The sequence below is a fragment of the Tursiops truncatus genome, chromosome 5 (genome assembly GCF_011762595.2).
Source record: "Tursiops truncatus isolate mTurTru1 chromosome 5, mTurTru1.mat.Y, whole genome shotgun sequence".
NCBI classification, from domain to species: Eukaryota; Metazoa; Chordata; class Mammalia; order Artiodactyla; family Delphinidae; genus Tursiops; species Tursiops truncatus.
The window spans coordinates 19,611,135-19,635,242 of NC_047038.1; the positions used below are offsets into that span (position 1 = coordinate 19,611,135).

The 24,108-nt window shown below is 37.2% G+C and overlaps 2 protein-coding genes across 8 annotated transcripts in view; both read left to right on the top strand.

Moving 5' to 3' along the window:
• Positions 1-6,914, top strand: part of TRPC3 (transient receptor potential cation channel subfamily C member 3) — an 81,171-nt gene extending 74,257 nt beyond the window's left edge. For 4 of the 5 annotated variants that reach the window (XM_073804869.1, XM_033856715.2, XM_033856716.2 and 1 more), the window contains 2 exons: positions 3,257-3,332; positions 6,039-6,914. In XM_073804869.1, the coding sequence (XP_073660970.1) occupies positions 3,257-3,332; positions 6,039-6,181 (219 nt within the window). In that variant the 3' untranslated portion in view covers positions 6,182-6,914. Of the gene's footprint in view, positions 1-3,256; positions 3,333-6,038 lie in introns of those variants that run through there. The other variant, XM_033856717.2, reaches the window with a different exon arrangement.
• Positions 6,915-15,019: 8,105 nt separating this feature from the next.
• Positions 15,020-24,108, top strand: part of BBS7 (Bardet-Biedl syndrome 7) — a 44,256-nt gene continuing 35,167 nt past the window's right edge. For 2 of the 3 annotated variants that reach the window (XM_033856718.2, XM_004325252.4), the window contains exons 1-4: positions 15,020-15,227; positions 16,832-16,897; positions 19,608-19,670; positions 21,056-21,231. In XM_033856718.2, the coding sequence (XP_033712609.1) occupies positions 15,192-15,227; positions 16,832-16,897; positions 19,608-19,670; positions 21,056-21,231 (341 nt within the window). In that variant the 5' untranslated portion in view covers positions 15,020-15,191. The remainder of the gene's footprint in view (positions 15,228-16,831; positions 16,898-19,607; positions 19,671-21,055; positions 21,232-24,108) is intronic. The other variant, XM_033856719.2, reaches the window with a different exon arrangement.

Sequence of the window (24,108 nt, forward strand, 5' to 3'; positions counted from 1 at the left end):
CACCATATTCCTTTCAAAGTTTTTGCTTTTCACATTTAGATTTTTCGTCCATTTGGCTCTCTTCTTTAATATATGGTGTGAGGAAGGTCTAATTTTAACTTTCCCTGTAAGGATAGTCCATTGTCTAGGCCCTATTTGTTGAGCAGTCTTTTCTTTCCCACTGATTTGTATTACCGCCTTTCAAGCTGCTTTTCACTGATAAACACTTCGTTGTTTTTTCTTTCTATAGGAATATGCCTGCATTGTCCCCCAAACTTAATTATATCCCACCCACAGTGAATTGTCCCAGTGAGGTTTCGTTGGAGCAGGGATTGTATTCACTGTTGCATCTCCAGTGCCTAGTATGGTACCTGGCACAGAGCTGGCGCTCACTAAAAATATTTGGTGAATGAATGAATGAGTCCTGCCTAAGGTCTGTCCTGGGGTCCGGATTCCACACAACTCAACAAGTTTTATACATATTTTATTATGACTGATAAAATGGGCTTTTCCTTTTTGATAGCATGGGCTCCCTCTCAATCTGTCATTATTCTCTGAGACAGACATTTTGAATTATCCTAGATTTCTCCTTTTTACTTGACCTTGGCATCTAGTGGGTCACTTTGGTTCATAATTCATACTTTCTTAAAACTGAGGTACATTTTCCACCCTTACTATATCTGCATTTCAGTTAGAACTTTTTTTTCTTTTCTTTATTGTCTTTTTAATGCTTGATATATGCACAAGAATATGTGCAGCACGTCAATTATGAAGTATAATTACATGCATACCTAGGAAGCCACCACTTCCGTGAGAGGGGTAACATTATCTGTCCACTGCCTCTGCATGGGTGCCCTTCCCTAGGCCACACCCTTGCCTCCACCTAAGGGGTAGTCACTATCTGGAAGTCTGGGTTTCTCATCCTCTGGCTTTGGCTTTCTTTTCAAATATAGGTTTATCACAAATATAGATAGTCCTAAAAATGCATTTTGTGGATTTACTTTTATTTAGTAACCTTATAAGGATAGTTTCATACTTTGTGAAGTCTGCAACTTGAATTTGTCATTCAACATTTATGCTTCTAAGATTCATCCATACTGTTGTGTGTGGCCATGGTTCATTAATTGCATTAATTAATTTCATTAGTGAACAGAATGACATTACACTGTGTAACATACCATGATTTATTTGTCTATTCTTCTGTTGGTATTTGTTTGGACTGTTTCCAGGTTTTTTGGTGTCTCAGACAAGATTGCTATAAACCTTGTCTATGTCTGTCTCTTGGTCCACATGTGCTAAGTTTCTCTAGGGCCTATACCAAGGAGTGGCCTTTCTGAGTGAAAGGATATGCAAGTGTCCAACTTTAAAATATAACGCCAAATTGATAGGGGATTAAGAGATACAGACTACTATGAATAAAATAAGCGGCAAGGATATATTGTATGGCAGAGGGAAAGATAGCCATTGATTTATAATAACTTTAAATGCAGTGTACTCTATAAGAATATTGAATCACTGTGTTGTACACCTGAAACTAATATAATATTGTAAATCAGCTGTACTTCAATTACAAAAAGATGATGCCGACTTGTTTTTCAAAGTGCTCTACTGTACTTGTACTCATGCCAGTGAAGTACAAAAGTCCCATTGATCCATATCCTTTCCAACACTTGGCATTATAAGATTTATTAATTTTTCTCTTTTCAGATATAAAATTGTATCGCTTTTTTCCAGTTTTATTGAGATATAATTAACATACAGCACTGTATAAGTTTAAGGTGTACAGCATAATGATTTGACTTACATACATCATGAGATGATTATCATAAGTTCAGTGAACATCAGTCATCTCATATAGATACAAAATTAAACAAATGGAAAAAAAAATTTTTCTTGTGATGAGAACGCTTTGGATTTACTCTCTTACCAACTTTCATATATAATATAAAAGAGTGTTAATTGTATTTATCATGTTGTACATTACATCCCTAGTACTTATTTATCTTATAATGAAGTTTGTACCATTTGACTGCCTTCATCCAATTCCCCTCCCCACCCCCATGTATCTCCTTTTAATTGTAATTTGTATTTCCCCAAGAAAAGATTTTGAGACTGTTTTATATGCATGTTGGCCATTCACAGTTCCATTTCAGTGAAGTGTCTGTTTGTCTTTTGCCCATTTTTCTATTGGATTATTTGAGTTTTTCTTATTAAAGTTCTTCATATATCTTGGATCCAGATTCTTTACCAGTTGTAAGTATCATCAATATTTTCTCCCAATGTGTGGCTTGCCTTTTTACTTTCTTTATGGTACCTTTATAAACAGAAGTTTTAATGAAGTTTTAATTGTAATGAAGTTGAGTTTATAAATCTGAAAAGTGGAAATTATAATAGAATTATAATTATAGTAGAAATACTATAATTAGAATTTTTATCTTGTTTAAAAAACATCCAGTTATACACTGAATTTATAAATATATTCTCCTATACTTCCTTTTAAAGGATTTAAAAGCTTTGTCTTTCATATTTAAGATGCATGTGGAGTTCCTTTTTTTGTGCATGGTGTGAAGTAGGGCTCCAATTTAATTTTTTCCATATGGATAAACAATTATCTTGTAAGAGCATTTATTTAGTTTGAAATATATTCACAATATATATTGCTATGAGAGGAAAACATATAACAGAATATATGGTATTTAGACAACATAAAATGTAATACATATAGTAATTAGTATATATACAAAATTTAAAGATATTGGAAAGACATACACTAAAATAACAGCAATGATTATCTTTGGACGGTGGGATCATTGATGATTTTCGTTTATTGTTTAGTTCTCTGTATTTTCCAAATTCTCCGTATTGAACATATATTTATATATTTTTTAAACAGTGAGAAATAAGGTGGTATCTATAGATGATAATTTAGTGTCAATGCGCCTTAAAGAGAAATCATTATTTGAAAGAGAAGCCATGAATTGAAGTCTTTTAGCTTAACTTCTTTTGAAGCTTCTTGCATCCCCGGAGTGGGGTGGCAGTGAGGGTGAATGAAGGCTGGGTCAGGGCAATGTTTGTGGATCATTCAGTAAAACTCAGTACAAGGTGAAAAGGGATGAGGCTCTGAAATCTGGGTGAGTCTTCTGTAAATAGTTACATACAGCTTCTCTCCCCTGGGTTCTTTGCTTTACAGGTATGTAAGGCTCTTTGGGAAATAGGATCCAGATTACTTATGTGTATCATTGGTGATACAATTTTTTTTTTTTTTTTGGCCCAACAGCAGATAATGAAAAGACTTATAAAGCGGTATGTTTTGAAAGCACAAGTAGACAAAGAAAATGATGAAGTTAATGAAGGTAAGCACCTTCAACTTGAGAAACATCCTTTTACAACTAATTTAATAAACTTGGAAAACTTCATATTGAAGGATACTTTAAAAATCCAATATGGGAGAGTAAGAAATGAAAGTAAAAGTCAACCAGAAATAACTATTGTTAGTGCAATTCCTTCTTACCCTGCTTTCAAAAAAAAAAAAAAGAAAACAAATTTAAGTTGATTTTGGAGTTGCTTGTATTTTGACTCATCATAATATATCAAAGCAAGACTAAGCCACTTAATCCCAGTAGGAAAGACGGGGGCATTACTGATTTCAGTACAAAACATTTTAATAATAAATTAAAATTAAAACGTGTGAAAAAAAAAATCCAATCTCAGGTAACTGGGTTCCTCCAAGATTGACAGGAGAATCTTACGCTACATTTCTAAAACTCTTTCTTTTTAAAGAAACGGTCACTTAAATTGTCAATCAGAGACAGTTTATCACTACAGAATGCCCTGATTTCTTAGAATGTAAAGTCTGCCATCTTTCTGGGAGTTTTTAATCCCTATTACATAAGTTGTCTGTAGTTTCACTTCTGTTTCAGGGAGTTCACATCGAGTGTTAACATTTTTCCAGTGATGCAGATAGAATAACGTTGGCTCAAACAGAATCCACATTTCTGTAGAAAAATCTTTACTTTGTTGTCCAGAAAGAAATCTCTAACCCATTTTTCTCATCTGGTGTTTCTCTTTCGCCTTTCACTTTTCTTCTTGGCACCTGTTTTCCAGGCATATCCTAGGCAGCACGTCTGTCTGGACTGTAACACTTTTTCATCAAAGGCTGGGGTATAAGACAAAGTACAGGTCCAGAGATGGAAAGAATTCAACCAGGGAGAAATAAGTTGCCCTAAAAATAGAAACTATAGCTTTCAACACCAGTGAGATGCTACTAGATAGAGCTACGCTGATAAGAAAAGGCTAAACTAAACTGTTGAGCTTTGAAGCCATTACTTGATTAATACAAGGAATCTCTTACAAATCTGAGTCAATACAATGGTATGTGTTTGTAGAAATCTAAGAATGTGCGATTGGAAACCGGCAAAAACCCAATCATGTCGACCTAGAAACAGTCTCAGAGAGACAGGACTGGAATTGAGTTTTAGTTTAGAAAGCAGAAACCTTATCTGTTGTACCATAACCTCCCTGAAAACAAACAAAAAAACTAAGTGAAGGGGGCAATGGGCCACCATGACAGCATCAAAAACAAGGAGTCATCTTCCAAGTCCTTTTATACAAAAGAGGAAAGTGAATTAAGGAAAATTTGGAGTTTTGAACAAAGTTCTAACTAAGAAAGTATATCATATAATTTAACCTGTTCACTGAATAAATGAAGAAGCTAAATTCCAAAGAGGTTGAGTAATTTGTGTTTCCTCTATTGGCAAACTAAGTACAACACTTAGTGTGTAGGCTTCCCGTAACTCAAAAACAAGGAAGAAGAATGTAGTAGTAGGGAGGTGAAAGGGGGCCCACTGGGCTTATGGTCCAAATATGATATTAAATGCTGTGAGAATCCATTTCTTCCACCAAAGACTGGCCTCGCGATTTCTAATTTGATCAGTTTATTTCCTCTACGTTGCCAAATGTGAAAGGAAAAGCCCCCCCCCACACCTTTTTTTTGCCACAAAAAGAATCAAATGTTTTGTGTGTATTCTTGAGGAAGAGCTAGAATTCTTTAAAATAAAAGGTTCTGACGTTTATATAATAAAAGAACATAGATTATACTTTAAAGCATCATAAAGATACCAGGAAATACCATGAAAGATATGTTTTACATATGATTCTATTATAGAAAGCTATTAAAGTGCCAGTGATTTAAAGAATCATTTCTTGGATTCAAGATAAATTCATGCCCCAAGGTTTACCTTTCAAAGTCAATGGCTTATCTACATTACAATTATTTGCAAGAGAATCCAGTTGTTAATTGCAATCTACACACGCTCAAAGTATTACCAAGCTAAATTATGGGAATAGTTGTGTTTTAATAGCCAGAAGTTTCCTATGGAGACTTCTGCGTATGTAAACATTGCCAGTGGTACTACATCTAAACTCCTTAATTTCACCATTGCTTGTTATTTCCTTATACATCATCCCCTGTGCCACAGAAACTAATTTGTTTGTTCCTTAGCTCCATGTTCATTGCCACTGCCTTCCCTAAGAAATACCCCTACTCTTTTTCCTTCCTTTCCCTTACTTCAAACTTGACCTCAGTTTACTTCTTACATGTGAGTATTTGCCTGTTATATAGATTGATTCATTTTTAGAAATGTTTCATTTTACTAGGATTTCCTTCCAGCCTAGCAATGGGAGATGATCCATATAGGTGTCAACCCTTATGGTTCAGGGAACCAGACAAACTCCCTGAAGATAGAAAGGAGATACTCTGATTATAGACCAGTTAACAGAGAAATCACCCTGTGTTAAAAATCGGCTGAGCCACAGGACAATACTTTAGCTGAGTTTTACTTTTAAAACATAGCTGAACTACTTTTTATAGCTTTTTTTTCAAAAGCCAGTACATTTTTAAAGGCAGACATTCCTTAAACATTCTAAAGGAAAACACCTAAAGTAACTATGTTGGAGATGTTATGAGACAAATGCATTCATGTATAAATTTCACTCTTTGTTTTTTTCTAAATACGAAGGGCAAATTACCAATTATATGTTTTTTAATACAAATACCGTAGGTGAATTAAAAGAAATCAAGCAAGATATCTCCAGCCTTCGCTATGAACTTTTGGAGGACAAGAGCCAAGCGACTGAGGAATTAGCCATTCTAATTCATAAACTCAGTGAGAAACTGAATCCCAGCGTGCTGAGATGTGAATGATTCAGTAACCTGGAATTATGGCTTTGACTGTAGCACAATTGTGGGCAATAATATTTCTAAGTATGAAATACTTGAAAAACTATGATGTAAATTTTTAGTGTTAACTACCTTTATCATGTGAATCTTTAAAAGTTAGGTCTTAATGATTTTACTGTTTTATCACATGCAAATGGTCTTCATTTTAATTGTCTGCCTTGACATTACAAACAATGACGTGCCATTGTATTTAAAGGCCCAATATTACTACATTATTGATATTTTTGTCCATTTTAGAATAAACTCTGTGTCTTTGCACTACCTGTTTGCCTCTAAGAGACTGTAAGCTCCTTGGGGACAGGGACCATGTCTTATTCATCTTTGTGTCTCCAGCATCTAGTACAGTGCCTGGTACATAGTAGGTGCTCAATAAATGTTGTCAAAACCAACTGAACTGAACTGCCAACAAAATACAAATAAAAATTAAAAGGCCATCACTATGTAGCATATATTCCCTTGTCCAAGTGCTAAAGAGATTTTTTTTTTTTTTTTGAAAAATATAAACTGAAAAAATTTTACAAACAGCTATGACTTGGTCAGATTTTCTTAGAATTTTTGACATCACTGATAATCCTAGAACCTTTGAGCCCTGAATGAAGAATTTCACAATGAAATGGGTTAATAGAAAATATAATTACATTACATATTTGTTTCATAGAATTGTTCAGAACAACACATTAAAGATTTTTCTAAAGTATATACTTTTTGCTTACTGTCTTAGATTTTCATTTGGTTTTTTTCAGTAATGTGACTTTAGTCAGTGGGGTGGTGAATTTTGTAGGGTCGGGGGTTATGCAGGGTTGTTAGTTTGTTATAACCTCCTAATTTCTGCCTCTGGTGCTTTAATGCTAAATAAGTTATCAACAACTGACTTCATATCTTGCCTGTTAGCTCCACTCTGAGTTTTGGAGGGTATGCTATGGGGAGGAATAGGAAGGAGCAATGGCTGTGTACCTGGAAAGCCATGTCCAAGCATCACCAGGTGGGTTTCATTTTCCTTTGAGGCATCTCTTGCCATCATTGCTTACAATGATTGACATCCTTTTCCTTATCAAGGAATTTCACTTACACTTGCTACACAAAATAGATTGTGATGTATGTGTATGACTTACTATATAACTGAGCTGAACACTGGTAATATCCACAACGCCTCATGACTTTACTAGGAAAGGGGATACAGACTGGTAAGTTCCCTCCTCTCTTCACAGACCATAAAACGTCAAAGTATTTGTTTTAACCAGCTAGGTTTAAATCTCTCATAGAGTTATGCTTACCGTCCTAATTCTCTTCAGTCTGTTCCTCTCAAATCTTACCAGAATACAAATTATGATCATAGATCATAGATAGTTTTATAGGTTCTAAAAGCCAATTACATACATAATACTTTGAGTCATTGCTATCACACAGGAAGGCTTTCTAGACATGAAGACAAAAATGAACATTAAATGGAACTACATAAAGCTCTTTAAAGATTATTTCTTAGTTTCTACTTTTGAGGACTTAATTAAGAAAAGAACTTTATACATTTTTTGCTACCATTGTAGGATATTTCATTAGCTTTTGTGCTATGCTAATAGTATTTTGTCTTAAACATTGTTCAAACTTTATGTATGTTATGTTATACCTCAGAACAGAATAAAAGACTGAATTTTTCATTGTTATATGTTACTATACTTTATATTACAGCAGTAAAGATATGGAGTGTCCATAATAGACAACACTTTCAGTCTTATCCATAGTATTGTCTAGGATTCCAAGTGTGGGTATTTTTGTTTACAGCTATGGAGCAGAATAATAAGTAATATTTTTGATTGGGGTTGGAAAAATGTTGAATGTAAAAGTGTTAAAAGCAGCTGTTTTAGGATTCTTGGAGTCTTGAGTGAAGATAAAACTCACGTCATCTATGCCATGTGAGTACATACATCTTTTCAGTCCATACCTTTCACAACTCTAGAGCTCTCAACATAGGGTTTTTTCTCCTTTATTTACTATGCTTGTGTAAAACTAGTATGTTTTTGATATTTCACATTTTTTCTTTTTTTGTAGTTTCTGGGTGGTAGTCCAGAGGAAGATGTGATACCAAGGTGTGGTAGATGCTATTGATACTATGGGTGCCCTGCCCACATTGCCTTGAATGGACCAGGGCATGCATCTCTCAGATCCAGAGTGTCGGCTCCTTAACAGTTCCCAACTATCCTGTTCCCCAGGGAACTGCCCTCAGCTGAAAGAAAGCAGCCCTGTCGTTATGACCTCCCCTCCTCACACCAATAAACGACCAACTGGCGTGGTCGCACAAAAAGCTGTCCCCTTGTGTCAAGGTAGGGCCAACTCTTTTGGTGCAGTTCATGTTTCAGAGCTCTGGATAGGATTAGGCTGCAGCTAGACTCCAGCTGAGACCAAATCTTTTCTTAGCTTCTTCCCTGTTTTATCCTTCCTCCCTCCCTCCCTTTCTCCTGAGAGCATCCCCTCAATAAATCACCACGTCCAAATCTTGTTAGAATTTGCGTCTAGGGAACCACCCTAAGAGGTAGGTATTACTGTGGTAACTTAAGGGTGAGGTGAAGATTAGTTTAGAGGATTACCGTGAGAATTAATACTTCTTTGAGGTTAATGATAGGCCTGGGCCACCAAGTCCTTGACCCACTTACTATTGTAACAGGCACATTGGGCTTAAAAGTAAAGTTCAAAGAAGTTGGTGGAGGGAGAAGTTCAAAGAAGTTGGAGAAGGGAACACTTTAACAGGACCAAAAGCAACTTGTCTAGCAAAAGACATTTAGGTGCTTATGATTGATTACAGGACTATCAAAGTCCAATATCTCCTATTTTTTGACCTCTTTGCTATGCTTAGTTTTTTCCTCTGTTACAGATAAGATCAAGGAAAGGAGACAACACTCAACTGGCTTCTTAGGCTTATTGTTTAAAAAGTTTGGCACTTTGTAAGTGCTTGCTGTATTAAACTTACTGAGGACCCTTGACTTGCTGGAATTCACAATATGTTGAGAACCTTGGATTCATAGACTTGAAATCAAAGAAGGGACTATGCAAAATAGTATCCAGTGTCTTCAGAAAGTTCTGTGCACTACTGAAACTTAGAAATGACATAAATATGTTGTGATTATTAAAAGCAAAGTTAGGGAATTCCCTGGCGGTCCAGTGGTTAGGACTCCACGCTTGCTTTCACTGCTGCGGGCTGGGTTTGATCCCTGGTCAGAGAAATAAGATTCCACAAGCCACACTGCTCCAACCAAAAAAAAAAAAGCAAAGTTAGTATAATTTAGGATAATTCTCTTTCCCCATCATGTCCACCATATTTCAATTCAAATGTGTAAACCAAATGAGAGCAGCTTTTGTAAATGGGATGGTAAAGTGTCATATGGCCAATGTCTAAAGGAAACTGAAGCCGCATTAATTGTTAATTGTGTGGCCTGAAACAAATCACTTAACTTCTCTGGTCTCATACATTGTCCAGTCAAACAGGGTTATGCTACACCAGGGGTTCCTGGTCTCTGGGCATTGTAGAGGTGTTTCAGAAGGTTAATATCATCTTCCAAGGTGGTAATGATCTCTGTTTCCATATCTTGCTTTTATTTAAAGTCAGCCTAAAAGGGCTATTTGTTATTTTTCTTTTTCCATTGTATGTTTCTTTTTTTCTTTTAAAACAAGAGTTTGAGAGTTTCCAAATTGGTACCACATATTAGTGGAGACCAATATGTATACTCATGACTCAGTCACTCAGCCAACCACCTCTAGCTGTGTTGATGGTTTTAACACAATTCATGAATAATGAATTTAATGCTCCTATTCTTAGTAATGAGTTCTTTAATTTATGCTTACAATGATTGCTTTAAGACCACAACATAAGGTTATAAGTTACTGAAGTGCATGGTAATTCAGTAAATTTGTCTCATGGCAATTTTTATCACATCTGAGATGCAGTCATCTGGGGTTTTGTTGTGTTGTGTTCTATTGGGGGGTTTCGTTTTGTTTTGACTTATATTTCTTTTTGATGTAGCCCACCAAGATGTCGCAACTACCTTAAGACATGTTTAAAAAGTGAAAATATAGTGGCAATTTTGTCTAACTTTGTATTTCATTTATTGTGAATAAAAACTCCCCACCCTGCTAATTATTTGAGAAGTGCTTAAAATTAGTAGTTTGAAACCTTTGCTCATCATTTTGAAACAGAACACAGTACTTAAAAATAAAAAATACATCCCTTGCCTTTTCTAGATGCAGAATGAAAGAATTCCAAGTGACATATCATACAAGCTCTTTTTATTTAATTTTGATAATATGTTATAGCCTCATTTCTATGTTTTAAAAGTTGATCTTCAGGACTTCCCTTGTGGCAAAGTGGTTAGGAATCTGCCTGCCAGTGCAGGGGACACGGGTTCGAGCCCTGGTCTGGGAGGATCCTACATGCCACATGCCATGGAGCAACTAAGCCTGTGCACCAGGTTTTTGACATTTTGATGGTTTGTTTGTTATAGTACAAAAACATAACAATATTGATATCGGTACCATTTTCCTTAAATTGTTAACATGCACTGCCAGGACCTAAAAAGGGAAACAAGAAAATAGACGGTGGGAAGATTCGGTACTCACCGTCTTAGAATACCCTTTATCAGAAACTTGCAATCACTGGGACAGCGGATTGCATACTTTGGAAACTATGCCCAGTTAAACAGATGACTCTTAAACACCTTATGGAAAACAAAAAAACAGGAGGAGAAGCTCATAATTCTTCAATTTATAACCGACTAAAGTTATTTTGGTATATTTCTTAAGTCTTTTCCTATAATTGAAGTCATAGTATACACACAATTTGATATTCTTTTAAAATTGTCCTGAGCCCTTTCCACATTGCTATACAGCCTTCATTATTTTCACTTTCAATGGCTGCATAATAGCCCGGAAAGTGGAGGGATGCAATACTCCCCTATTATTGGACACGTAGGTTCCTACTTTAAATAATGCCTTGATCATGGCTTCTAACCTATTTTGTGTTGTTTTCATAGACTAAATATCCAGAATTGGGGTTATAGGTTAAAAATATCACCACATACTTTATAGATTTGGATATACATTACTAAGTTGCTTTTGAAAAGGGTTTTTATTACTAGTTTAAAGCATCATGGATGATGAGCACGCGCTCTCTCTACAGCATATAGTGGTATCATTTAAATTTATTTTCTAATTTGAAAGGCAAAAAATGTATCTTGCTTTACTATTATTGATTACAAGTGAAGGTAACAAATTTCTATATGTTTATTCAGTAGCCACCTTCTTTGTGTATTGTCTGTTCATGTTTTTCTTATTGGAATAATTATATTTCTTTTTTTAATATTTGTATGAACTGTTTATTAAGATACTAACTACACATATTTATCCTAAATTGTTTTTATGAATGTATTTATTTATTTTGGGTCTGCATTGGGTCTTTGTTGCTGTGTGTGGGCTTTCTCTAGTTGCATTGAGCAGGGGGCTACTCTTTGTTGCGGTGCGCTGGCTTCTCATTGTGGTGGCTTCTCTTGTTCTGGAGCACAGGCTCTAGGCGTGCAGGCTTCAGTAGTTGTGGCACGTGGGCTCAATAGTTGTGGCACATGGGCTCAGTAGTTGTGGTACACGGGCTTAGTCGCTCTGTGGCATGTGGGATCTTCCTGGACCAGGGCTCGAAACCGTGTCCCCTGCATTGGCAGGCGGATTCTTAACCACTGTGCCACCAGGGAAGTCCTAAATTATTTTGTTTTAAAATTTTTGTGACATATTGAAATGTCTAATCTTTGTTTTTCATATCTGTTTTTTCTTTGTGGTTTCTTCTATTCTTTTTAAGATGAAACAAATTCCTTTCTGTTATGGGCTGAATTGTGCCTCCCCCCCACCCCCAGCCCCCGCCAAATTCATATGTTGAAATCCTAATCCCCAGTACCTCAGAATGTGACTGTATTTGGAGAAAGGACCTTTAAAGAAATAATTAAGTTAAAGTTATGTCACTAGGGTGGACCTTTATCCTGCATGACTGATGGCCTTATTAGAGGAGGAGATTAGGACACAGATGAACACAGAGGGAAGACCATATGAAGAAACAGGGAGAAGATGGCCATCTACACGCCCAGGAGAAATGCCTCAGAGGATTGGTTTGGTTCCCTGCTGACAACTTGATTTTGTAATCCTAGCTTGTGAGATCATACAAGAAAATAAATTTCTGTTGTCTAAGCCACTCAGTTTGTACTACTTTATTATAGTGGCTCTATCTAACTAATACACCTTCCAACCCCCTAAATTCCATAAAATTCTATTACAATTCTATTTTATCTCCTCTATGGCTTTATTTTTTCAATTTACTTCTAAAATTTATCTGTATTTTTGTTGAGTCTTAATGGATATTTTCTCCAAATTTCTACACAGCTAAACCATCTTCAGGCATTGTTGTCTATTTCAATACTGAGTTATTTTGGCCTCAGCAAAAGAATTGTCTGGGGCTTCCCTGTTGGTGCAGTGGTTAAGAATCCGCCTGCCAATGCAGGGGACAAGGGTTCAAGCCCTGGTCCGGGAAGATCCCACATGCTGCGGAACAACTAAGCCTGTGCGCCACAACTACTGAGCCTGCGCTCTAGATTCTGTGAGCCACAACTACTGAGCCCGCGTGCCACAACTACTGAAGCCCGCATGCCTAGAGCCCGTGCTCCACAACAAGAGAAGCCACTGCAATGAGAAGCCCGCTGCACTGCAACAAAGAGTAGCCCCCACTCTCTGCAACTAGAGAAAGCCCGTGTGCAGCAACGAAGACCCAAGACAGCCAAAAATAAAAATAAAATTTAAATAAAAAATTAAAAAAAAAAAGAATTGTCTGGAATATCCTGGGACCTAGGCAAAACCTTCTCAGATCTCTGTGTAGGAAATAATTTCTTTTCTTAAGAACCTCTTCTCAGATATGGGAACATATGTATATGTATAACTGATTCACTTTGTTATAAAGCAGAAACTAACACACCATTGTAAAGCAATTATACCCCAATAAGGATGTTAAAAAAAAAAGAACCTCTTCTCAAGGACTTAATTCTTGTTTCACAAACATTTGTGAACTCTCCCCTAGTTGACCACAGAAATCATTTGTGAACTCTCCCCAGTAGACCACAGAAACCACTTATTCATCTGTAGTATTTCTGTAGGCAGAGTGTGGTATGCACAAAAGAAGGACTGATGAAAGTGAGTCAAGTAAGGTCAGCTCTCAATCAGATCATGGGTCACTATAGGCCAGCAATAGTCAGAGGGTCCCTGAGGCCTTTTCGGGGGGTCTGTGATTTTGGTATTTTCATAACAATAAGATGCTACTTGCCTTTTTCACTGTGTGGACATTTGTACTAATGGTACAAAAGCAAGGTTGGTTAATACTGCTGGTACTTAAGCATGGATCAAGGCCACACATTGACAGGAAACAAAGTTTCATGTAAAAATGTTCTTTATGAAGCAGTGAAAATTGTTGATTTTAAGCCTCTACTCGTAGTACATATCATTTTTCTTTTTTTAATTCGGCCATGCCACGTGGCATGTGGGATCCTAGTTCCTCCACCAGGGATCGAACCTGGGCTCCCTGCAGTGGAAGGGTGGAGTCTTAACCACTGGACCACCAAGGAAGTCCGAGTACATATCCTTTTTAATACTCTGTGGGGTGACATGGGAAGTATGCATGAAGCATTTCTACTGAATACGGAAGTACATTAGTTGTTTCAAGGAAAAGCACTTGTATGATTATTTGAATTGCTAGCTGAACTCACTGTTTTTTTTCATGGAACTTTTTTTGAAAGCACGACTGACAAATTTTGATTATTTAGACTTGGATACCTGGCATACACTTTCTTGTAAATTCAAGAAGGAAAACTATCATTTCAAGGAAAATAATTGACATTTGTTGCCAATGCTTCAAATTCAAGCTTTTAAGCACAAATTAGAATTTTTCAAAAATTTGTATCCGCCATCTGAGGTTGACAACTTTCCAACACTTCAAAACTTTTCTGATGGAATCTGTGATGATATTAACAAATGGACTTTTGGAGATGTTGTATAATGAAGCCACATTGCAACTCACTTTTCAAAAACTACCACTTGTTGAGTTTGGACCACATTTTCTTCATATACTTAACAAAGAAACAAAAAACAACATATACCAATAGATTGTATGCAGAAGTAGATCTGGGACTCCCCTGTTCACTGTTCAGGTGGACAGTGAATAGATTTGCAAACAAAGCCAGTCTTTTTACTTTTCTTTATTTTGGAAATAGTTATTTTTCATTAAAATATTTATATAATGAGTTCATTTTTTTCAATATATTTTTTAGAAACTTAGTTCTAATTTCTAATATGGTAAATATCAATAGATAATTCATATAACCAAAAGGTCTTTGGGGTCCTCAACAGTTATTAGAGTTTTGTAAAGGGGTCCTAGGGCCAAAAGTTTGAGAACTCCTATGCTGCTGTAAGCTAACTCTTATGGCGGTGAAACCTAATTCTTTGAGGGATCCTTTCTAGTGGCGGTGAAACAGGTCAGAATCTACCAGGGCTTCAAGTCAAGGCTCTACACAGAAAAGACTTACGACTTCGGGCTCAGGGCGGTGGCGGAGGCATAGCCAAGACTGCGTCTCCGGTCTCCCTGGAAACCACCCTTCCCAGGTCTCCTGGAGCTCGCCCTCCGTTCCTCTCCGCCTCTCATTGGAGCGGGTTAAGTCAGTGGGCGGTCTGTCGGGAGGGGGGTGGGGCTTCATTTCCTTCCGGGGCCCTCTCGCAGGAACGTACGGACGTCACGCAGGACGCCGCTGCCCTGACGCTCCGCCTTTGCATCCCCCACTGAGCCTTTAGTAGCTGGCGTTGGCCCTCAGTGGGGAAGCAGGATTTTTCCCTTCGGAGGCCAGGGGTCCCGCAGCCTCTATCCTACCTGGCCTGGCCTGGCGCTGCCCAGCGCGTCCGTGCCTCCGTCATGGATCTGAATTTAAACCGAGCGGATTATTTACAGGTAAACCTGAGGGGTTGGGGCGGTCGCTGCGCGGGGTGAGCTGCGCTCCTTGAGAAGATTCGATCCTTCCACTGGCGTCTGTTGGGGTGTCTCGGCGGCGACGCGGCGGCACAGGAGCGGATCTGGGTGCCACCCTCCAAACACCTTGCTCACGGGCAACTCCGGCTTGTTGGTGACGGTCCACGGGGACTTGGAAAGAGGGAGCACGCGCCTCCGCGGTGCTGGCGTCTGCCAGGTCCTGAAGATGCTCCGAATGTCCTGATGCGCTCCCGGATTCCTCCCCGCGGCCCTTCTCCTCCTCCCCGGCTGCAGCTTCTAACTCCCTGATCTCCATCTGTACCCAGTCCCTTCTGCCGAGCGCCAGATACTTGTTTCTTACTGTGAGCCGGACCCCACGAGCCAGATCATAATAAAAGCAATGACAGCCGTTTTCGACCGTCTAGTTTATTCTCAGATCTTAACACACGTACATATATTTAATCCTCATAAAAATTCCTAAAGTAGGTACATGAGGATCAAGGGGCTCAGAGAAGGTGATTTACGTGATAGCGGAAAGGATGGAGTTCCTATTTGAAACAAAGCCTCTGACTCCAGAGCTGGTGTTCTTTCTGGTACACCACCCTGCCTCTCAATATTTCAGCCCTAGACTTTCTCTCCTTCTCCATCTCCTTTTTCAGTAATCCTATTTTAGTTAATGGTACAAATGTTTGTCCTGTCACTTTCCTTGAGAGTCATGCTAGGTACTTCCCACCTTAATATCTTCCCTATCCATCTGGTCACCACATTTTGCTGCTTTTATCTCCTAAATATCTCACGAATCTGTCCCATTTGCTCCCTCCATCTCTCTTACCCCTAGTTCAGTCCTCATCTTCTCTTGCTTGGATAATTGAAATAGCTCCTAGCCTCCAGCTTACCTCCCTCCAAGACATCCTTCATATCATTGCTAGATTGATGTTTCAAAAATACGAATCTAAACAGATTAAACTTTAATACTACCCCCTAGAATACAGAATTAAAGGATAGACCTATACTATATGTAAATTCTTGCATTGTCTGTTGTTTCCACCAGTTTCTCTCTCTTTGGTCCCATTCTCCTCCCCTAACCGTGCACCACTAGTGACAGTGCCCTGCTGAGCAAACCATGCTGTTTCCAACTTCTGTAACTTTTGTAAAATAATCTTCATCAGCATGGTGGTATTTTAGCTAAAATCTTTTATGTAGCATTTTCAATAATAATCTATCACCAAAGATTTTAAATTACAAACACACTTTAACAACTGTATGAAGTTGTAAAAGAAGGCTTATAGAAATATTTTTTTGGTGTGAAGTATCTTGCCAGTAATGCCACGTTATTATTTTTGACTTGACTTTATAGCATAAATTTTACTATTTTTGATTGTTTCCTGTATTCTGACTTTTGTAGTATATTTCATTAGAAAATAAGTTCATTGCTGATAATAATTATTTCATATCACTAATTAATTGCAATAAAAAAACTGAGGCTTACTATGATTAGAATCTGCGGGTCCTTTTAATCTCTGATTTAATAACTTCAAATTAGTGTATCAGAAATCACTCACCAGGCAGCTGATGTGTTTCCTTAGGTGGGAGTGACCTCTCAGAAGACTATGAAGCTACTTCCTGCTTCAAGATATAGAGCCACACAAAAGGTAACGTAGAGATACTGATTTCTCCATATCTCTTCAGCTCTGACAGAGGAGAGGTTTACGTTTCCTTCATTATTGATAAGTTTTTTTTTTAATTCCAAGGCTAAAATGGAAATGAATTTCTTTTCATTTGAACAGAGATTAGAATACCAAGGGACATTTATAGACAGTAAGTTTCTTGGACATTATAATTATTATGTACAATTAGTAAATAGTATAAGCAAACTAGTTGAAAACCATATTCCATTTTTCTGGTAATAATTTACCCTGTGTGTACCAGATTGTGTATATGAAAAAAGAAATAAAAAACACAATAGACTGTAGAGAAAATGCTTTTTAAAAACTTTATCATAATTTTAAGAGTAATTAAATATATTGATGTTAATCTTTACATTTAACTAACAATATTGATTATTTTTATAGAAATATTAATCCTGTGATTTCCATAAGACAATTATAATTTCTTGGTAGACTAGTAGGATATTTTAATAGCTGCAAAATAAATATAGTATTCCTATATATTAACATTTTATCAGGATAAATCAACAGATTTTTGGTTGTCATTTATTGTATTCACTCAACTAGAGCAACACTTCTCAAACTTTTTGGTCTCAGGACTCTTTTACACTTTTTAAAAAGATCATTTTATTTATTTTTTATTGAAATATAGTTGGTGTACAATATTATATAAGTTACAGGTGTACAATATAGTGATTCATAATTTTCAAGGTTATATTCCATTTAGTTATTATAAAATATTGGCTATATTCCCTGTGTTATACTATATATCCTTTTAGCTTATTTTATACATAGTAGTTTGTATCTCTTAATCCCCTACTCCTGTGTTGCCCCTCCTTCCCTCTCCCCACTGGTAACCACTGGTAGTTTGTTTTCTATATCTGTGAGTCTGCTACTTTTTAAAAAATATTCACTAGTTTGTTGTATTTTTTAGAGTCTGCATACAAATGTTATCATACAGTTTGTCATTCTCTGTCTGACTTATTTCACTTAGCATAATGCCCTCCAAGTCCATCCATGTTGTTGCAAAAGGCAAAATTTCATTCTTTTTTATGGCTGAGTAGTATTCTTTATCCATCATCTGTTGATGGACACTTCGGTTCCTTCCATATCTTGGCAATTGTAAATAATGCTGCTGTGAACATTAGGGTGCATGTACCTTTTCGAATTCATGTTTTTGGGATTTTTTGGATATATACCCAGGAGTGGCATTGCTGGGTCATATGGTAGTTCTATTTTTAGTTGTTTGAGGAACCTCCGTACTGTTCTCCACTGTGGCTGCACCAATTTTCATTCCCACCAACAGTGTACGAGGGTTTCCCTTTTCTGCACATCCTTGCCAACATTTGTTATTTGTGTTCTTTTTGATGATAGCCATTCTGACTGGTGTGAGGTGATATCTCATTGTGGTTTTGATTTGCATTTCCCTGATGATTAGCGGTGTTGAGCATCTTTTCATGTGCTTGTTGGCCGTCTGCATTTCCTCTTTGGAAAAATGTCTGTTCAGGACTTCTGCCCATTTTTTAATCAGGTTGTTTGGTTTTTTTTATGTTAAGTTGTATGAGCTGCTTACATATTTTGGATATTAACCCCTTATTGGTCTTATTATTTGCAAATATTTTCTCCCATTCGATAGGTTGTCTTTTCGTTTTTTTGATGGTTTCCATTGCTTTGCAAAAGCTTTTGAATTTTTTTTTTCTTTTTTTTTTTTTTTTTTTTTGCGGTACGCGGGCCTCTCCCGCTGCGGAGCACAGGCTCCGGACGCGCAGGCTCAGCGTCCATGGCTCACGGGCCCAGCCACTCCGCGGCATGTGGGACCCTCCCGGACTGGGGCACGAACCCGCGTCCCCTGCATCGGCAGGCGGACTCTCAACCACTGCGCCACCAGGGAAGCCCTGAAAGCTTTTAAATTTAATTAGGTAAATCAGCTATACGTCAATAAAAATAAAAAGTAAAAAGTTTAAAAAATATCAGATAGGTCTGTCACAACCTCATTTTGATAAATTTTTTTTAATATATGAATTTATTTATTTATTTTTGGCTACATTGGGTCTTTGTTGCTGCGTGTGGGCTTTCTCTAGTTGCGGTGAGCAGAGGCTACTCTTCGCAGCGGTGTGCGGGCTTCTCATTGCGGTGGCTTCTCTTGTTGCGGAGCATGGGCTCTAGGTGCGCAAGCTTCAGTAGTTGTGACACTCAGGCTCAGTAGTTGTGGCTTGCGGGCTCTAGAGCTCATGCTCAGTAGTTGTGGCGCACGGGCTTAGCTGCTCTGTGGCATGTGGGATCTTCCCGGACCAGGGCTCGAACCCATGTCCCCTGCATTCGCAGGCTGACTCTTAACCACTGCGCCACCAGGGAAGTGCCTGATAATGTTTTAAAAGTTAATCTTAAAATGTTCTTATGCTCCAGTTAAAGGAAAGAAAATTGCCTCCTTGTCATTTCTGTCTCTATTTTCTTGTTCTGTTTACCTTGTAGGAACAGAACAGAAAGCCAGCTACTTCCATAACAACGCTTCATAGCCTTCTCTTTGGCCCTTTCTTACAATTCTTTGGTGGATATTTTTTGTGGGGATGTCTTTACTAGATTTTCTGGTCTCTACTTTTAAAATCATAATTTATATATTGAGAATCTTGTTTTCCCCATATAAGTTAGTAGGGCATAATAACAGTAATTTTATATTCTCTTCAATCTGTTACAGGTGGTTGTTGGAGATCATGATGGAGTAGTTATGTGCTTTGGCATGAAGAAGGGAGAAGCAGTGGTATGTGTACCTTTTGAATACTCCTACATTAAAATTTTTTCTAAAGCATAATGAAAAATAGGTTGAGGGAAGTAGTCATATGAAGTATGAGATTACAGGCAGCATGAGAGTCATTTGCTAGCCATTTGTAAAACATCTTTGACAGCCTAGGGTGATATATTAGTTTTTTATGCTGTGTAATAAGTTACCTCAAATTTAGGGGCTTAAAACAAAACACATTTATTATCTCACTGGGCAGGAGTCCAAGCTCGAGACCTCACGTGGCTGCAACACATGTGCAGCCAGGCTCTATTTCTTTCTGGAGCTCAGGGTCCTGTTCCAAGCCCAGGTAGTTGTTGGAAGAATTCAGTTCTTTACTGTTGTTGGACTGAGGTCCCCACTTTATTGCTGTCCGTAAGCCAGGGCCTGCTTTCAGCGTCCTGAGGCCCACCACAATTCCTTGCCATGCGCTCTTCTCCCAGGCCCTCGCACAACATGGTGAACTGCTTCTTCAGGCCAACAGGGAAATCTGTCCAGTCTGCTAAGATGGAGTCTTATATAACAGGGTAACATGGACGTGACCGTCACATCACCTTTGCCACTTAATATAGCCTAACCAAGGAAGTGAGTTTTATGTCATCCTATTCCCAGATCATAGTTTACAAGTAATGGGTCTGAGATGTGAACTCTTATATTCATTCTACATTATATGAAATTTGCAAAAAGATGAAGAGGGTAAAAACTATCAGAAACTCAGTGTTTCCATTGTTCATATATCCTTCCAGATATTTTATTCTCTGTGTATAAGTCATTGGCGGTGAAGGGAAGAAACTGATGCCAATAATAATATAGAAAATAACAAGGAATAAACTAAGGATGCAAATGTTTCCAATTAAATAGAGAGATATGAAGTTATATGCTCAGGTTTTCAGTAAATTCTACAGTCCTTAATTTATACTACTAAAATTTATAAAATTGTAAGGGAACCAGGAGAGATTAGTTTTAAAAAGATGATTAAGGTATAGAAACATGTGCACTGGAACCAGCTGAGGAATCTTGGTAAAATGCAGATTCTCATTCAGTAGATCTCGGGTTGAGCCTGAGAGTCTGCATTTCTAATAAGGTAAGTGATGCTAGTGCTGCTGCTTAGCGAACCCTACTGTGAGTTGCAAGAGTTTAGATTTTAATAATGTCACTGAAATGCAATGTGTGTGGGAATAAACGTTGCAAAGTTTGAAGATATTTAGCAAAAAACCCAGAAGGCCACTGGATACATTTGTATCTAAAGGTGTTCCTATTTAGAACTATAATATATTGTAAGTTTAAAATCACAGCATTTTTTATGGTAAAAGAAAATACTTGGAATAAATTTGTGTACTTAATTTTTTCCTCAATGATTTTTGCAGACAGTCTTCAAGACTTTACCTGGGCAGAAGATTGCCAGATTGGAACTAGGAGGGGTTCTTAACACGCCCCAGGAGAAAATTTTTATTGCTGCAGGATCTGAAATTAGAGGCTTCACAAAGAGAGGAAAACAGTTTCTCTCTTTTGAAACAAACCTCACTGAAAGCATTAAAGCTATGTATGTTTATTCTCTTTTTTATTTTTACATATCCATTTACAATATTTTGGATAGGTGACAAACATCAGATTAAGTATCACATCTTAGTAGGTTATCTGGGAAATAATTAAAGATACTTTATTAGTCGGAAATTAAATTTGACCTGGAGTCAATACAAAATCAATTGGGTGTTGAAATCTTATCTTTTTAAGACATTTATAGTATTTATAGCTTCATTTTTGACTAGTTAGTTCTGTTATGATTCAAGATCAAAGTATAAAAGAAGTGAAAGGAAATCTCCAGATATTTAGGTTCCTGTTGCTTTGCTGTCTCTGGTAGTTCTGATTTTGAGGTAGCATCATTTTGTTAAAAGCCTGGCCATCAAAGTTAATGACTACCAAAAAGGTATAATTTGAGGTGAGTCAGGTAAGACTCTAAGTGAAAAATAGCTTCCTTAATGGCTTCCTGCTATGTGAAATTTTGCAATTAAAATTTTAGTTTTTGAATCGTGGAGAACTGGAAGAGGCTTTAAAGTTTATCTATCCACTGTCCTTTAAACCTGCTACTTAGGAGAATCCCTTGGAAGACTTAAACTATAGATTCCTTGTCCTACCTCATACCTGCAGAATCAGAATTATTAGGAGTGGGTGAAAAGAACAGTTTTTCATTTGAATCCTATGCAGCCATGTTATATAAGCAGTCAGACCTTGGTTTGGAAACTACTGATCCAGAGTTCTGTTAATGTATAGCTGTACTGTGTAATTCTGTATAATGCACAGCATGTGTCCTGATGTCTGGGCTGTAAAACTTAGGTTTGATGAGATTAGATAAGAATTAAACAATGGCAAGTAGAAGTAATTTCAGTGGCTTAATAAGAATATCATTCATTTCTAGAAACGCTTTTCTAGATAGACATGGCCAGTGATAACTGTGAAATACTAAAACCAAAGTAGCTAATTATTAGCATACCTCCACATTCAGAAAGGAGTTTCCCAGCCAATAGTCTCTTTAGCTAGTTTCTTAAATGTTTTTACTGGAGTGGCAGAGGTAGGATGGAAAAGTTCTTTACTCAGTTTTTGAAAATTTATTATCTGAATCACCACATTGATAAGGTTGCTTGGGAAAACAAGATTATAACTTGACAATATTCAGTAAGAAAATTGACCACTTATAAAATTAATTACCACTCATTAATCCTTCCCTGCTTATAATGCAGATGGATTTGAAAATGAAATTTCAAATCTTGTAAGAGATTTAGAATTTCATTAAGTTGATAAAAATTACATTAAGAGAACTTTTTATTTATTTATTTTAAACAGCACGTTCTTATTTATCGATTTTATACATATTAGTGTATATATGTCAATCCCAATCTCCCAATTCATCCCACCACCACCAGCCCCCCGCCACTTTTCCCCCTTGGTGTCTATAACGTTTGTTCTCTACATCTGTGTCTCTATTTCTGCCCTGAAAACCTGTTCATCTGTACCATTTTTTTAGGTTCCACATATATGCGTTAATATACGATATTTGTTTTTCTCTTTCTGACTTACTACGCTCTGTATGACAGTCTCTAGTTCATCCACGTCTCTACAAATGACCCAATTTCGTTCCTTTTTATGGCTGAGTAATATTCCATTGTACATATGTACCACATCTTCTTTATCCATTCATCTGCTGATGGGCATTTAGGTTGCTTCCATGACCTGGCTATTGTAAATAGTGCTGCATTGAACATTGGGGTGCATGCGTCTCTTTGAATTATGGTTTTCTCTGGGTATATGCCCAGTAGTGCGATTGCTGGGTCATATGGTAATTCTATTTTTAGTTTTTTAAGGAACCTTCATACTGTGCTTCGTAGTGGCTGTATCAATTTACATTCCCACCAACAGTGCAATAGGGTTCCCTTTTCTCCGCACCCTCTCCAGCATTTGTTGTTTGTAGATTTTCTGATAATGCCCATTCTAACTGGTGTGAGGTGATACCTCATTGTAGTTTTGATTTGCATTTCTCTCATAATTAGTGATGTTGAGCATCATTTCATGTGTTTTTTGGCAATCTGTATGTCTTCTTTGGAGAAATGTCTATTTAGGTCTTCTGCCCATTTTTGGATTGGGTTGTTTGTTCTTTTAATATTGAGCTGCATGAGCTGTTTATATATTTTAGAGATTAATCCTTTGTCTGTTGATTCATTTGCAAATATATTATCCCATTCTGAGGGTTGTCTTTTTGTCTTGTTTGTAGTTTCCTTTGCTTTGCAAAAGATTTTAAGTTTCATTAGGTCCCATTTGTTTGTTTTCATTTTTATTTCCATTACTCTAGGAGGTGGATCAAAAAAGATCTTGCTGGGATTTATGTCAAAGAGTGTTCTTCTTATGTTTTCCTCTAAGAGTTTTATAGCATCCGGTCTTACATTTAGGTCTCTAATCCATTTTGTGTTTATTTTTGTGTATGGTGTTAGGGAGTGTTCTAATTTCATTCTTTTACATGTAGCTGTCCAGTTTTCCCAGCACCACTTATTGAAGAGACTGTCTTTTCTCCATTGTATATCCTTGCCTCCTTTGTCATAGATTAGTTGACCATAGGTGTGTGGGTTTATCTCTGGGCTTTCTATCCTGTTCCATTGATCTATATTTCTGTTTCTGTGCCAGTACCACATTGTCTTGATTACTGTAGCTTTGTAGTATAGTCTGAAGTCAGGGAGTCTGGTTCCTCCAGCTCCATTTTTTTCCCTCAGAACTGCTTTGGCTATTCGGGGTCTTTTGTGTCTCCATACAAATTTTAAGATTTTTTGTTCTATTTCTGTAAAAAATGCCATTGGTAATTTGATAGTGATTGCATTGAATGTGTAGATTGCTTTGGTTAGTATAGTCATTTTCACAATACTGATTCTTCCAA